This window comes from Microcaecilia unicolor, chromosome 2, assembly GCF_901765095.1.
Source record: "Microcaecilia unicolor chromosome 2, aMicUni1.1, whole genome shotgun sequence".
Classification (NCBI taxonomy): Eukaryota; Metazoa; Chordata; class Amphibia; order Gymnophiona; family Siphonopidae; genus Microcaecilia; species Microcaecilia unicolor.
This window is the reverse complement of record NC_044032.1, coordinates 460,188,505-460,205,360: the sequence shown is the minus strand read 5'-3', so window position 1 is coordinate 460,205,360 and position 16,856 is coordinate 460,188,505. Positions and strand designations below refer to the sequence as shown.

The 16,856-nt window shown below is 45.3% G+C and overlaps 1 protein-coding gene across 4 annotated transcripts in view; it reads left to right on the top strand.

Annotated features, from left to right (window-relative positions):
- The window catches only part of SIGLEC1 (sialic acid binding Ig like lectin 1), a 135,836-nt gene that overhangs the window by 68,264 nt on the left and 50,716 nt on the right, over window positions 1-16,856 (top strand). For all 4 annotated transcript variants that reach the window (XM_030190979.1, XM_030190976.1, XM_030190978.1 and 1 more), the window contains one exon: window positions 11,024-11,284. In XM_030190979.1, the coding sequence (XP_030046839.1) occupies window positions 11,024-11,284 (261 nt within the window). The remainder of the gene's footprint in view (window positions 1-11,023; window positions 11,285-16,856) is intronic.

Below are 16,856 nucleotides of genomic sequence, written 5' to 3'. Positions count from 1 at the left end.
CCTCACCTCCCTTTGCTGGCGGGGGACCCCAACCCCCGCCAGCCGAAGGAAGGAAGGAAGGAAGGAGACTTCGGCTTGCAGGGGTTCGGGTCCCCTGCCAGCAAAGGGAGGTGAGGCGCGACGGCGGAGTGACGGCGGGAGGAGGGGGGTTGAGAGGGTCATCGGTAGGGGGGTCCAGGGGCAAATCTACAGGGGCCAGGCCCCTGTGGCCCCATAGCAGACCCCTGATCTGTAGCAGGGCCCATTTTATTCCTATGGGCCCTGCTGCAGATAACTCAAGCTAAGCTTTAGTAAAAGACCCCCTAAAACCACACAAGATACAAGAAATAATAATACAAAGCATCAAAAAAGCCCCCAAATCTATGTTAACATAACATACTAAGGCAAAGGATTAAAAATGTCCTCAAACATCCAAGTTTTCAATAGCTTTCTAAAATAAAAAAAAAAACATACAAATTGTATCATTATTGATAGAACATTCCAGAGATCTCTGTTGGCTATGGATATCACTCTGCTTTGAGTGCTGGATTAAAATGTCATTTGGAACACAGACTATGTAAGGGTACATATATGGATAATAAATATCTGAGAGGTAATGGCACCAATAAACGGATGATTTTAAAAAACTAGAGTCAAAACCTGAAATCTTGACTGCTCAGTTCTGCTACCAAAAGTGTACTCTTCAAATATGATATATAGGAATATATGGGCATCTATAGCATTTAGCACACACATATTTAATGCACACACCAGGGGATGTACTATCCTCTCGCACAGAGGATATGTCTCCAAGTGATGACCGGGAGGGAAAGGTTAGGACAGTTGTTGTAGTTGGTGATTTGATCATTAGGCATATTGATAGCTGGGTGGCTGGTGGATGTGAGGATTGCCTGGTGACTTGCCTACCTGGTGCGAAGGTGGAGGACCTCACGCGTCACCTAGATAGGATTTTAGATAGTGCTGGGGAGGAGCCGGCTGTCTTGGTACATGTGGATACCAATGACATAGGAAAATGTGGGAGAGAGGTTCTGGAAGCCAAATTTAGGCTCTTAGGTAGAAAGCTCAAATCCAGATCCTCTAGGGTAGCATTTTCTGAAATGCTACCCATTCCACGCGCAGGGCCCAAGACACAGGCAGAGCTCCGGAGTCTCAATGCGTGGATGAAACGATGGTGCAGGGAGGAGGGTTTTAGATTTGTTAGGAACTGGGCAACATTCTGGGGAAGGGGGAGCCTATTCCGAAAGGATGGGCTCCACCTTAACCAGGGTGGGACCAGACTGCTGGCATCGGCATTTAAAAAGGAGATAGAGCAGCTTTTAAACTAGAAATGGGGGGAAGGCCGACAGTCGCTCAAAAGCGCATGGTTCGGGATAAGGTATCTTTCAAAGATATCACCAAAACAGGGAAGATAGGGTATTCTTGAGGTGACCATAGTAGATCAGGTGTCCTAAAATAAAAATAAAAATCAGACAAAAGATTGCAAATGAATACTGTCAAGTACTAAGCATCATGTAAATAGGAACAACAAACATACTTTGAAATGTCTATATGCGAATGCCAGGAGTCTAAGAAATAAGATGGGAGAGTTAGAATATATTGCGCTTAAATGAACAATTAGATATAATAGGCATCTCTGAGACCTGGTGGAAGGAAGATAACCAGTAGGACACTGTCATACTTGGGTACAAATTATGTCGTAGTGATAGGGTGGATAGAATTGGTGGAGGGGTAGCATTGTATATTAGCGAGAGCTTTGAATCAAATAGATTGAAAATTCTGCAGGAAACAAAACACTTCTTGGAATCACTGTGGATTGAAATTCCATGTGTAAAGGGGAAAAGGATAGGAGTGTACTATCGTCCACCTGGCCAGGATGAACAGACAGATGCAGAAATATTAAAGGAAATTAGGGACGCAAACAAACTGGGCAACACAATAATAATGGGTGATTTCAATTACCCCGATATTGACTGGGTAAATGTAACATCGGGGCACGCTAAGGAGGTAAAATTCCTTGATGAAATCAAGGACAGCTTTATGGAGCAGCTGGTACAGGAGCCGACGAGAGAAGGAAAAATTCTAGACCTAGTCCTCATGAAAGACTCCAGAGGAAATTGGAGGGTCATGGGATAGGAGGTAGTGTTCTATTATGGATTAAAAACTGGTTTAAATATAGAAAACAGAGAGTAGGGTTAAATGGTCAGTATTCTCAATGGAGAAGGGTAGTTAGTGGGGTTCCCCAGGGGTCTGTGCTGGGACCGCTGCTTTTTAACATATTTATAAATAACCTAGAGATGGGAGTAACTAGTGAGGTGATTAAATTTGCTGATGACACAAAGATATTCAAAGTCGTTAAATTGCGGGAGGATTGTGTAAAATTGCAAGAGGACCTTACGAGACTGGGAGACTGGGCGTCTAAATGGCAGATGATGTTTAATGTGAGCAAGTGCAAAATGATGCATGTGGGAAAGAGGAACCCGAATTATAGCTACGTCATGCAAGGTTCCACGATAGGAGTCACGGACCAAGAAAGGGATCTAGGTGTCGTCGTTGATGATACGTTGAAACCTTCTGCTCAGTGTGCTGCTGCGGCTAAGAAAGCAAATAAATGTTAGGTATTATTAGGAAAGGAATGGAAAACAAAAATGAGGATGTTATAATGCCTTTGTATCACTCCATGGTGCGACCGCACCTCGAATATTGTGTTCAATTCTGGTCGCTGCATCTCAAAAAAGATATAGTGGAATTAGAAAAGGTGCAGAGAAGGGCAACAAAAATGATAAAGGGGATGGGATGACTTTCCTTTGAGGAAAGGCTAAAGCGGCTAGGGCTCTTCAGCTTGGAGAAAAGGCGGCTGAGGGGAGATATGAAATGCACCACCTGCTCTTCTGATCCCATCCCAACCAACCTACTTAACATCATCTCTCTTACTGTCACCCCCGCCATCTGTCATATCCTCAACCTCTCTCTCTCCACTGCAACTGTCCCTGACACCTTCAAGCATGCCGTAGTCACACCTCTCCTCAAAAAACCATCACTTGACCCTACCTGTCCCTCCAACTACTGCCCCATCTCCCTCCTACCCTTCCTCTCCAAAATACTTGAGTGCGCCATTCACAGCCGCTGCCTTGATTTTCTCTCCTCTCATGCTATCCTCGATCCACTTCAATCCGGTTTTCGCCCTCTACACTTGACAGAAACAGTACTCTCTAAAGTCTGTAATGACCTGTTCCTTGCCAAATCCAGAGGCCACTACTCCATCCTCATCCTCTTCGATCTATCCGCCGCTTTTGACACTGTCAATCATGATTTACTTCTTGCCACACTGTCCTCATTTGGGTTCCAGGGCTCTGTCCTCTCCTGGTTCTCCTCCTATCTCTCCCACCGCACCTTCAGAGTTCACTCTCATGGATCCTCCTCCACCCCCATCCCGCTACCTGTTGGTGTTCCCCAGGGATCTGTCCTTGGACCCCTTCTCTTCTCAATCTACACCTCTTCCCTGGGCTCCCTGATCTCATCTCATGGTTTCCAGTATCATCTCTATGCTGTTGACACCCAGCTGTATCTCTCCACACCAGACATCACCGCGGAGACCCAGGCAAAGGTATCAGCCTGCTTATCCGACATTGCTGCCTGGATGTCCAACCGCCACCTGAAACTGAACATGTCCAAGACCGAGCTCATCGTCTTTCCACCAAAACCCACTTCTCCTCTTCCTCCACTTTCTATCTCAGTTGATAATACCCTCATCCTCCCCGTCTCATCTGCCCGCAACCTCGGAGTCATCTTTGACTCCTCCCTCTCCTTCTCTGTGCATATCCAGCAGATAGCCAAGACCTGTCGCTTCTTCCTCTTTAACATCAGCAAAATTCGCCCTTTCCTCTCTGAACACACCATCCGAACTCTCGTCCACGCTCTCATTACCTCTCGCCTTGACTACTGCAACTTACTCCTCACCGGCCTCCCACTTAGCCACCTATCCCCCCTTCAATCTGTTCAGAACTCTGCTGCATGTCTTATATTCCACCAGAACTGATATACTCATATCACCCCTCTCCTCAGGTCACTTCACTGGCTTCCAATCAGATACCGCATTCAGTTCAAGCTTCTCCTTCTTACCTACAAATGCACTCAGTCTGCTGCCCCTCACTACCTCTCTACCCTCATCTCCCCTTACGTTCCCGCCCAAAACCTCTGTTCACAGGACAAATCCCTCCTCTCATTACCCTTCTCCACCACCGCCAACTCCAGGCTCCGCTCATTCTGCCTCGCCTCACCCTATGCTTGGAACAACCTTCCCGAGCCCTTATGCCAAGCCCCCTCCCTGCCCATCTTCAAGTCTTTGCTTAAAGCCCACCTCTTCAATGCTGCGTTCGGCACCTAACTCTTTCAGGAAATCCAGACCGCCCCAATTTGACTGCCCGTATCAGACTGACTGTTCACGTGTCCTTTAGATTGTAAGCTCTTTGAGCAGGGACTGTCCTTCTATGTTAAATTGTACAGCGCTGCGTAACCCTAGTAGCGCTTTAGAAATGTTAAGTAGTAGTAGTATATAAAATAATGAGTGGGACTTCCGGTGATGGAGTGAGAGGGGAAGACGTGTTTTCTGTCTCTCTGAGAACCCTCCCCCAACAACGCTAAAATAGCACTAAAAACAAACGAAATAACAGCGATTTGCGATCATAGGAACAGTCCTATATGGACCAATACCTCATTCGTACAGCAACAACAATGCCGGGAAAAACAGTAAAGAAAGAAACCGAACGACACCGTGGACTGAGTGAGCCCAAAATGGCGGAAAGCCCTGCGCAGATGAACTCACCTCCGGTGTTTACCCCGTCGCAACTAGCACAATTGACGGAGGCAGTAAAAACAGCTATGGCGCCCCAATATGCCCAGATATCCGAACAACTAGCAGCGGTAGAAACGTTACTGGCAGATACAACAAGGAGGACCGGGGACCTGGAAGGCCGCATAGTAATAGCCGAGGAGGCAGAACATGCTTTGCGGGAGCGAGTGCGGGAATTGGAAAAATTAACTACAACCCAGGCTCAACAACTAGACGATCTAGAAAATAGATCACGGAGATCGAACTTGCGGATAGTGGGAATTCCTGAGACAGTGCCTGACCAACTACTCCAAACACAATTAGAACGCTGGCTAAAAGAGGAATTTGCGCTGTCGGACAGCGCGGGGCCTCTCTGCCTGGAGCGCGCTCATCGATTAGGCCGAAAAGGAACTGGAAATGGCAGAGCAAGAGTAGTGATTACAAAGATCCACAACTTTGTGCACAAAACTGAAATTCTAAGAGGTGCACGCCAGAAATGGGACGCATTGACATTTGATGGAGCAAAAATAAAAATCTTTCAGGACTACTCGATAGTACTGCAGGAACGCAGGCGAGCCTTTGGACCAATATGCACAAAATTAGCAACATTGAATAGAAGATTCATGCTCGCTTATCCGGCACAATTGAAAGTACTGCAAAATGGAAACTGGAAAATATTTCAGACACCGCAAGAAGCACAGGATGGGCTCCAAGATCAACTGAACTCTGAGGACGCTAACACATGAATCCAGTACAAAACATTTGAGGTATAGATTTGAATACCCTGAAGCAGGGAGTACAACTATAACTTAAGAGGACTTGCTGACTATTACACTATATTGAGTTAGAGGGGGAAGGCAATTAGACCTGCACAAGACTGAACACAAGAAATTGGATAATATAGAGAATAAGCGGGTTGGGGGAGGGGAACCATCACTATAAGTCTTACACCATAAGGTGGATGGGGCGGACCAAGGATTATGGGAAGAAGAAATGGGGGAGGCGGGAGGGGGGGAGGGAGGGAGGGAGGAGGGGAGGAAAACGGAAGAGAGCAGGACACAGGAGATTAAAGAGGGAGGGGGAACTATCACAGGAGCAACTAACACAATTGAAATTACAACCACAAGAAGGGAAGACAGGTAGTAAGAGCAGAAGGGAAGTAATTTCGGGGAGGGAGGGTAGGAATAGAACACCCTTATATGCGCTGAGTAGGACAAAAATCAAGGAACCCACAGATAAGAGCAGACCAATAGAGAGGAAGGCGAGGCTGGGCGCCCAAATCTCAAGTTTACTAAAGAACAACTGGTTTTTAATATGGCTAATGCTGTGCTGGGATGGCTAAGACGATCCGGTTTATATCTTGGAACGTGGGGGGCATAGCAACCCCTGTGAAAAGGTCGAAAATATTACAGGCATTGCAGAGACATAGAGCAGATGTGGCTTGTCTACAGGAGACTAGACTTTCGGAAGATGAACACTGTAAATTGAAAAGAGCTTGGGTGGGGGAAGTATTTTCTGCTTCTGCTGCAGGCAGGTCGAAGGGAGTAGCAATATTAATAAGGAAGGGAATAGCAGCTAAAAGGCAAAATTGCTCCAGGCAGACCCCCAGGGGCGATACGTCCTAATACGTCTTTGGCTTCAAAATAAAGAGTTCTTGGTTATATCCTTATATGGGCCTAATGATTTCTCGCCAAACTTCCTCCAAACCATAATAAAACAGTGTGCCCCGTATGCATCTCTGAAATTGTTGATATGTGGAGATTTTAACTTAGTAATGGACCCAATGATGGACACCACTAACCCAAGAGAAGCACCACAAGGGGGGAGTAGAAAGCGGGCACTCTCGACATTCATACGCACGTTAAGCCTGGTAGATACTTGGAGGGCATTACACCCAGAGACAAAAGATTATACACATTTATCTAGGGCACATGGTACCAGCTCTAGAATAGACTATATACTTCTGGACAGTTCGGCATTCTCCTGGGTACGAGGTACTGGAATAGGCCCTACAGAAATATCGGATCATGCAATGGTGTGGATGGAGATAGAGGCTTCAGAGTATTATAGGCATGGAGGGGGTTGGAGATACCCGATGTACTTACATGGAGACAAAGAATTCACCCGTTACATTAATGCTAAATGGAAGGATTATGCACGGTTTAACAAACAGCACATGAATAATCCAAAACTATACTGGATGGCCTCCAAGGCAGTGGTGCGGGGGGATATAATTGCCTTTGTACAAAGCCGTAAGAAAAAGCAAGCAAGGGCAATTTTACATCTAGAAACCCAACTTAGGAAAGCTAAACAAGTTTATATAAAAAACCCAACAGCAATAAATAAGGAACAATACTTAACGGCCCAAATTACCCTTAATACCCTAATTCACAAGCAGACTATACGATCCTTAACATATTATAAATGTAGATTACAACGATTTGGTAACAAAGCGGGCACTATATTAGCAAGGCTGCTGAAAACAGAGACCTCAGGACGGGTAATCACTGCAATACAAGACCACAAGGGGGTGACAAAAAATAAGAGTGAAGATATAGGGAAGATATTTCATACTTATTTTAGTTCCTTATATGGGGGCTTGCCGAGAAAGGACATAGGGGACTTGGAGGAATATTTAGATCAAATGGGCTTCCCCAAACTCCAGCCACAACAAATAGACATGTTAAACAGTCCTATAACAGGGACAGAATTGCAAAACACGATCAAAGCGTTAGCCATGAGCTCGGCACCTGGGCCTGACGGCTTCATGGGAGAATATTATAAGATACTATCGAAAGAAGGTTTGGAAGCCCTGGGGAAATACTTGGAACAGGTAGTAGAAGACAAAGAATTCCCCCAGTATGCCAATGATGCACTAATCACTTTGATACCTAAACCAGGCAAGGAGAGCACACAACCAGGTTCCTATCGGCCAATCTCTTTGATAAACTTAGATGTAAAGATACTGGCTCGCATTCTTGCCACCAGATTAGGACAACTCCTTCCTGATTTAATAGGGGAAGAACAAGTAGGTTTTGTGAAGAACCGACAAGCAGGGAACAATGTTAGACGACTGCTCTTGGCAATGGCAAAGAGCCAACAAGACCAGGAACCAGCTTTGGTTCTTAGTCTGGATGCTGAAAAGGCATTCGATAAGGTAGACTGGGGATACTTGTTTGGACTCTTAAACTATATGGGTATTCAAGGATGGTATGGAGATGCATTGGGGGCATTGTATAACAAACCTCGAGCAGCAGTTTTGGTAAATGGAATAAAGGGAACTTCCTTTGAGATCAAACAGGGAACCAGGCAGGGGTGCCCGCTCTCGCCCCTTTTGTTTATCCTGGCAATGGAACCACTGCTACAAGTGCTTAAAGCAGATGGAGGGGTGAGGGGGGTGCCCCTGGCAGGAGGCATAGTCAAAGCCCTCGCCTTTGCTGATGATTTATTAATAATAACCCAACAACCAGAACGGGCAATACCTAGAATATTGGAGATAGTAAGGGAGTATGGGGACCTGTCAGGGTACATATTGAACATTCAAAAATCTAGGGCTTTGGAGGTATTGCAGGGGGATGCTCTCAGACAGACACTAGCATTACCCATGGAGTGGGAGGCAGAGACAATAAAATATCTGGGTGTATTAATACCTCGAGATCTTACACAGCTATACGATCGAAACATGAGGAAACTGATGAATACAACAAAGTTAACTTTACAAATGTGGCAGGGATTCCCATTATCACTTCTGGGTCGGATAGCCCTTTATAATATGGTAACAGTGCCCAGATGGCTCTACATATTCCAGACTTTGCCTTTGTACCTGACCAAGGCTGATGAAAAACAATTAAACAAGTTTTTACAGACCTTTTTGTGGGCGCAGAAAAAACCAAGAATAGCACTGTCCACACTTCATCTATCGAGGGAATTTGGAGGCCTGGGACTATTGAACCTTCGGGAAATGACAATTGCAAGTGGCATGAGGCACTTAAATGATTGGCTAAGACGCACACAATATTTTACTCCCTCTCATCTCGAGCTGCAAGAAATAGGCCAGAGACATATCAGCTCCCTGATACATAAAAAGAATAAAGCAGAAATGAGCTTGTTAAGAGCAGCACAAATTTTGCATACTGCTCAAGCGGTGTGGAGTTGGCTCTGCAGACACCATAAATTCCGAGCTGCCACAACCCCATACCTTCCAATTTGGGGTAACCCAGAATTCCCACCTGGACAACAACATGCGGCCTTTGTACGTTGGAAGGAAAAAGGATTGGAATACATGCACCAGGCCTTAGACAAGGATGGGAAGATTAAATCATGGGAACAACTTAAAAACCAGTTTATGCTTGACTCATCAGATTGGTTTCATTATTTGCAGCTGCAACATTATAGCCGTAGTCTCCCACAGGAAACAATGACGGAAGATGTACAGGAGGAGCTGGGATCGGCCCTCTCATTGGGAGCACAACAAAAAGTGCCATTGAAATTTTACCATAGACATTTAAAGGAAATGGCAAAAGAACCAGATTTCGTGACGCTATCTAAACTGTGGAGTGCGGAATTGGGAGTGGATATAACTGCAGCATTGATCCGGGAACATTTGATTGGATATCGTAAGAATACGGACCTAACGTATTATTGGGAGATGCAGTTTAAGTTTACGTTGAGAGCGTATGTCCCTCCGAGACGCGCATTTCACATGGGCATATCACCAGATGGAGCATGCCCCAAGTGTAAGGCGGAGGGAGCAACATTGGGACATATGTTCTGGAGTTGTCCACAGATTGGATCATACTGGCAGGCATTGATACGACGAGTGGCAGACATGTGGGATATACAATGGCAAGTAGAACCAATGTTGCTGTTTGGCCACCCAAAACTATCGGGAAGCCCTCCAAGAGGATGTCGAACATTTGTGTTTAAAACAATTATGGTGGCCAAGAAAACAATCCTGTTGATGTGGTTGTCAGCGGAGAGCCCTTCGGAATCTCACTGGAGAGGGCAGATGATTAACCTGTTGCGCACGGAACGGCTAAGCCTGAGAGGTCGGGGACCCCTTGTTACAAAGAACTTTTGGAATTGCTGGACCCTGTTCTGATTGACCTTGACTCCCCAAGCCAGAGGTCAAATAATAAATATGTGAGAATTAAAGTGGACTAAGAACTAAGCGTGATGTGAAGTATAACTGTGATAGAGGGTAGGTAAGGGTGGGAGGGTAGGGGAAGGGAGGGAGGGAGAGAAGGGAAAGGGAGGGGGGAAAAGAGGGGGAAAATAAAGAACTGGAGAACAATAGATCAGTTGGGCGATAAAAGGGCAGATATCTAATATGCCATATATTTAGTTTATTTCGCTGTACAATGTATAAAGATGCATAAGTTACTGTTAAGCTGTAAAGGTTCAATAAGATGTTGATGGTGACGCAAATAAGTTACAACAGAAGCCAAAATACTGTTGAATAAGTTTATTTAAAAATTTTCTCCAATAAAAATGATTGAAACATAAAATAATGAGTGGAGTAGAATGGGTAGATGTGTTTACGCTTTCCTAAAATACTAGGACTAGGGGGCATGCAATGAAGCTACCTAGCAGCCGAGATATGCACATAACTTATAGTATACTGTAGGTTATGTGTATACGTTTGCACATGGCCCATGCTCCATCCAGACTTTACCTATATCAAATATATGCTATGTAAGATATGTATATATTTACAGACTAGTGCTTGGGTGGAATTTTGGCATTTACACAGATATGTGCACATTTACACACTTACATGCAAGTATTCTAATCATTTATGCACATATTTGGCATATCCAGGTTAGCCCTTTCTTTACAGAACTGCCCCATGGCTCAGCAAACCACATTAAAAGGAAAAGCAGTCGCAGCCTCAGCACGATAGCCTTATCATCTAAACACATCTTTCCATATTAGTTTCATATTAAATCTGTTTTTATTTATCTTTTGCTGTTTTCAGTTATTATCTCCTCTGTTAATGAACAGTCCAAAATATAGCTGCCATAAGTGTGGCCTGCCTTTTCTTTAAAGACTGCTGATACAGTACGTACAGTACCTCCCATTACACAAATGATCCTGGGAAGCAATCCTTTCTGTCTGCATATTTAACCACCAAACCCACAGAGAGTATTGTTTTATTCATGTTTATATCTTTTGTGCTTCTTTTTTTCTTAATAGCTGCTAGAATTTTGGTCACCCCATCTGCACTAATTCCTGAAGGCGACAGAGTGAATTTAACTTGTGTTATTTCCAGTGAGGCCCAAGGAATGCTTAACTATACCTGGTACAAGAATGGGAACATATTCATGGAAGGTTCAAAGGCTAAGCGGACCCTCCTCTTCCTCAGCATAGACAGTGGTGATGCTGGATCTTATCACTGCTGTGTGCAGAATGTGGATGGAAGCAAAAGTTCTTCACCTGTCACCTTGAGTGTACTTTGTAAGTGTCTCATAATTTTGCTCTTTGAAGTTTGCTAGAAAATAGGCTCAAAGTATGTACGACTCATTCCGTTTCTGGATAAATGTGCTAGAAGTCCAAACTTATGGGTAAAGTAGGGTAGTTATTTACCATGTTAGTCCACTAGAATGCACTGAAATAAAGGTTAGCAGTGAAAGGGAGTGGGAAAATGACCAGGCTGATCAGGAACAAATGAGGAGACTTCTAAAGATGATAAAACGTTTATTGGTGAAGACTCGACCCAGCACTGTGTTTCGGCAGTTAGCCTGCTTCAGGAGTCTTCATATATGTTAAATCATAAAAGTTGATGACTTCAAGTAGAGACAGCTCGCTGATGCTGTTCTTCCTAATACGCTATAAAGGACTTTTTCAAGACCAGATTTTTATATCGACTTTTATCCATGATTATTTACCCTTTGGTCATTTTCCCACTTTCTTTCACCGCTCGCCTGTTTTCCTTGGGACCTCAGTGTTCCTCTCTGCCTAGGCGGAATTACACTAAAATAAATGTGGCCAAACAAAATCATACACATATTAAGGTGTCATCTCTTCTGTTGGATTAACTCACTTCATTTCTTGACTAGCTTTGGGATGTTGATGACTCCCTTTTTTTCTTTTTCTATTCTAACCTGAGGACGGGACTGTCAGCACCTGAAGGCTAGTCAAAAAATGTGGCAAGCTAGTTCAATATAAAGGTATCACATTACATTTTTTGTTTGATTTTTATGTCTCAATCATTTTTATTAGACGTTGGTCTACAACATATATCCAACACTCATATAACATTTTACATCAAACGCAATACTTCTGTGTTTACTACTACTACTATTTAACATTTCTAAAGTGCTACCAGGGTTGTGCAGTGCTGTACAATTAACAATGAAGGACGGTCCCTGCTCAAAGGAGCTTACAATCTAAAGGACAAAAAGTGCAGTCAATCAAGATTGAGGCAGTCTAGATTTCCTGGATAGAGGTACAATGGTTAGGTGCCGAAAGCGACATTGAAGAGGTGGGCTTTGAGCAAGGATTTGAAGATGGGTAGGGAGGGGGCTTGGCTTATGGGCTCAAGGAGTTCCAAGCAAAGGGTGAGGCGAGGCAGAAAGGGCAGAGTCTGGAGTTGGCGGTGGTGGAGAAGGGTACTGAAAGGAGGGATTTGTCCTGTGAGCGGAGGTTACAGGTAGGAGCATAAGGGGAGATGAGGGTAGAGAGGTAGTGAGGGGCTGCAGATTGAGTGCATTTGTAGGTTAGTAGGGGAAGCTTGAACTGTATGCGGTACCTGATCGTAAGCCAGTGAAGTGATTTGAGGAGAGGGGTGATATGAGCATATCGGTCTAGGCAGAAGATAAGACGCACAGCAGAGTTCTGAACTGATTGAAGGGGGGATAGATGGTTAAGTGGGAGGCCAGTGAGGAGTAGGTTGCAGTAGTCAAAGTGAGAGGTCTCCGTCCTTCTCTTCCTATTTATCCCTTCCCCCCCAAAATCCCCCTTATGTATTCCCTTTCCCCCTCCCTTTTTATTATCTTAAATCATATGCATATTTGTACCAGCATTGTCCAGTCTCTTAAACTTTATCTGTTCAAAAGACGACTCCGTGCTTCTGGGGTTAAAGTACTCAAGAATAGGCTCCAACATTGTTGCCAACTCTCTCCCTTCGCTGAGGAGAAGTTTTTTATGCCTATCCTCCCACATTCGTATCAAATTAATTATGCACAGTCTCCATTGTTGTATTGTAGGGTATCTATTGGTTATCCATTCCGCTAGGATACATTGCTTTGCAATTATGACGGTTTTCTGTAGAAAGGTTTTCATTCCTCTCGGGCTATGAGGTGGGAGTAGGAAGTGACCAAACAACAATCGAGCATCGTCTTGCCACCTCACCTTCCACAATCCTGACACCTGGGCGATTAAGACTTTCCAAAATTCTCTTATTCCTTTGCATGACCAAAGCATGTGGCCCAGTGTAGCTCCTTCAACCCCACACTTTGGGCACTCCCTCCACGGGGACACTCCCATATGGAACGCCCTCCGTGGAGCCACATACATCCGCATGGCAATTTTATATTGTATTTACCAATGTGCTTTGTTTGATTTTTAACCTTTATTTCTCTGCATTATTACAGTCTAGTGTCATGGCTCCTTTGTAGGAGACAAAACTCAGTCTCTATGGGCTTTTGCCTACTCCACAAGTAGTTTTACTTTCATTATTGCCAAATGAAAAACTACCCACAGATATTTTCCCCCTAATTCTATAAAAGTCACCAAAAACTGTGCGTGTAAATTTTGTGTGCAATTTAATTGAACAATGAGGTAATTAGCACCAATAATTGTTTAACAAGCAATTATTGGCACTAATTAGATTGAATTGGAATTTACGCACATAAATTTAGGTGCGGGATCCATGCCTAAATTTTATGCATGAGCAAAAAAGGGGGGCATGGAATTGAGAGGGTCATGGGCAGAATGGGGGCATTCCTAAAATGTATGTGTGTTGCTATAGAATAATGGAGACATGCGTCTAATTTAGGCACGTACATTTGTACCACGTTTCAGTTGGTGCAAATGTATGCGCCTAAAGTTAGGCACGATTCCCAGGCATAAGCGCTGTTCTATAAACTGCACTTAACTTTAATCGCAGCTTATAGAATAGCATTTTTTTTTTGCGCTGATTTTTTTGCTGCCATATATAGAATTCAACCCTCCGTGCTGCCATTTTTCTAGGCAAAACAGTATGCAAACTTTTGAAGCTCCCAAGTATGTTGCTACAATTGCTGCCCCCTCTCCACCCCAAGAAAACAGCTGTGTTGTGGAACAAAGCAGGGATTTTTATTCGCAGGCAGATTGGGCAGTACTGCACGTCTTGTTTAACACAAGTAACATGCAATTGATTTGACCCTTCTCTGTTTCATACCAGTCATTAAGGAGGGCACTAATTACTAATTCTTGGAAGATACTCTCCAGTCTCTTACTTTTATTCTGTTGACCATACAGAAGAGAACTATGTACAGTCGGAATGTTCGAAAACTAGATAGTCAACAGGGAAACCCACAGTGATTCCATTGTTTTTAAAGGCTACTGCCTGTAGGTTTTTGTAGTCACATAGGGGTCCTTTTACTAAGCAGCAGGGGCATAGCTATGGGGGGCCATGGAGGCCTGGGCTCCCACAAATTTCATCCAGGCCCCTGGTTTGTCTGGTAGGGGTCCCCAACCCTGCCAGACGAAGCCTTCTTCAGGTCCGGTCTCTGGCGCAGCCACGTTCGCTGCCCTGCTCTTCTTTCTTCTTGCTCCTCCTGTGCACGCTGATGCTCCTTTACATGAAGCTGACCCTCACCAATATTTGTTTATGAGGGGAAGCAGCAAGGAGGCAAGGCAAGGCAGTGGGCCAGGAGGCAGTGGGCCAAGGCGAGGAGGCGGGGGGGTGAGGTGAAGCAGGGGACAAGGCAGGGGAGCAAGGCGAGGCGTTGTACATGCAGGACATCAGAAACAGAAGGAAGCCTTTTACAAGAAGAGGACCTCGGCTGGCGGGGGTTGGGGTCCCCCACCAGCAAAGGCAGGTGATGGCGATGGCGGGTTGGTGGCGGGAGGGGGGGTCGGGTGGGTCATCAGCAGGGGGATCCAGGGCCAAATCTATGGGAGCCCAGGCCCCCCCGGCCCCACGTAGCTAAGCCACTGCTTACACCAGACATAGAGCTGGCATAAGTCGGCACCTAAATGTGGCCGGGACATGTGTAACTCACAGTATTGCCATAGTGGCAACTCTATAAATTGGCATCAAGATTTAGGTGCCATAATGCCATGTGCTTAGCACCAGTTTTGATAATAGCATCTGGCCATCAAGATTTCATTATACAATATGAGCATAATCGAGCAATGGCACGCCCTTAATTTAGGCACCAATAGTTATGCCAATGATAGTCATAACTGTTGGCATGTAATTGTGTCCTGAAGTGTGCATAACTTATAGTATTTTATGAGTGGCACATGTAACTTGGAGACACGCCCATGACTCACCCACATGTGCACCCCCTTGAACTTACGTGCTAAGATTTTGGCATGTATGTTATAGAATAGCACTGTTATGATCTCAGGGAAGGTGAGCCCTTGGAATGCTGCCAGATACTGGCTAGTGGTAGTGAACCTCCTGGGCAGGACAGAGCACTAAGGCAAAAACCAGGCAAGGCCAGGCTGGAGCTAGAGACAAGCAGGACTAGGGCTAGACAGGCAAAACTGGAGCTGTAGGCAGGCAGGGGTGGAGCCGGGTTTTACTTCCATTGCTTTCAATGGAAAGCAATTGCTTTCAATGGACGTAATTGTCCATTGCTTTCAATGGAAAGCAATGGAAGTAAAACCCGGCTGGTTAAATCCGTCCTCCTTTTTCTGGAGCCATATGGTAACCCTAGGTGGAACTAGAGTTGAGGACGAGCTGGGAATGGGGCTGAAGACAAGCAGGGCTGGGACTGGAGCTGAAGACAAGCAGGGCTGGAACAAGAGATGAAGACAAACAAGGCTAGAAGTGAAGCTAAAGGCAAGCATGGCTGGAAGAAGCTGAAGACAAGCAAAGCAAGAGCAAGCAGGGCTGGGGCTGGAGCTGAAGACAAGCAGGACTGGAACTGGAGCTGAAGTCAGGAAAAGAAGGTCAAATCCTAAATAGGAGAAACACAATATCAGGCATGCTCAACTAGGCAGGGAACCTTGTTGTGAAAGCAATGTATGAGAGTCCCATGGTTCCTTATAAAGGCCCTCACTAATGATGTCACAGCCTCTGGTGCCCTGGAATGAGACTTGGAATGCACTGAAGAACACAGCAAGGGCACCAGAGAGAAGCTAGACTACTTGGACATCAGACTGAGGCTTAGATAGTCTCTGGAATGAGGCTACAATGCTGGAACATCAGAATGAAGCTCGAATAATCTCTGAAATGAGGCTTGGAAACAGGGGTGTAGCCAGACACCCAATTTTGGGTGGGCCTAGGCCCAAGATGGGTGGGCAGAAGAACCCCACCCAGTCCTACAAGTGATTTGGTCTCTCCTTCTGTCGCCTGCGTGCCATATGGTGTCAAACATCCCCCCTCTCCCACATACCTTTTAAATAGCAGATTTTCACTAGCAGTGAGAAGCAACTAATACACACTGGTCATGTTGGCCCTACAGCCTTCCCACTGCTGCAACTTCCTGTTTCCACATAGGCGGGAATATGTCAGAGGGAAGGCTATGGGGCCGGTGTGAGCAGTATGTATCAGTCGCTGCTTGCTGCAGGTGAAGATCTGCCATTTACTAGGTATGCAGGAGGGACAGTTGTTGGGAGTTTTCAGCTAGTGGGGCTTTGGAATCTTTGCCAACCACATCATAGATGTGCTGCTACTGGGTGGGCCTGAGTCCAAAGTGGGTGGGCCTAGGCCCACCCAGGCCCACCCTTGACTATGCCACTGCTTGGAAAACAGGGAATCAGGCAGCATAGGCATCAGTGTAGGAGGAACTTTGTACCTGGGAGGCAGTCTGGAGATGCCACGGAGCCCAACCACAACAAGGAAAGGTGAGTGGGGATGTGGAGACATGGC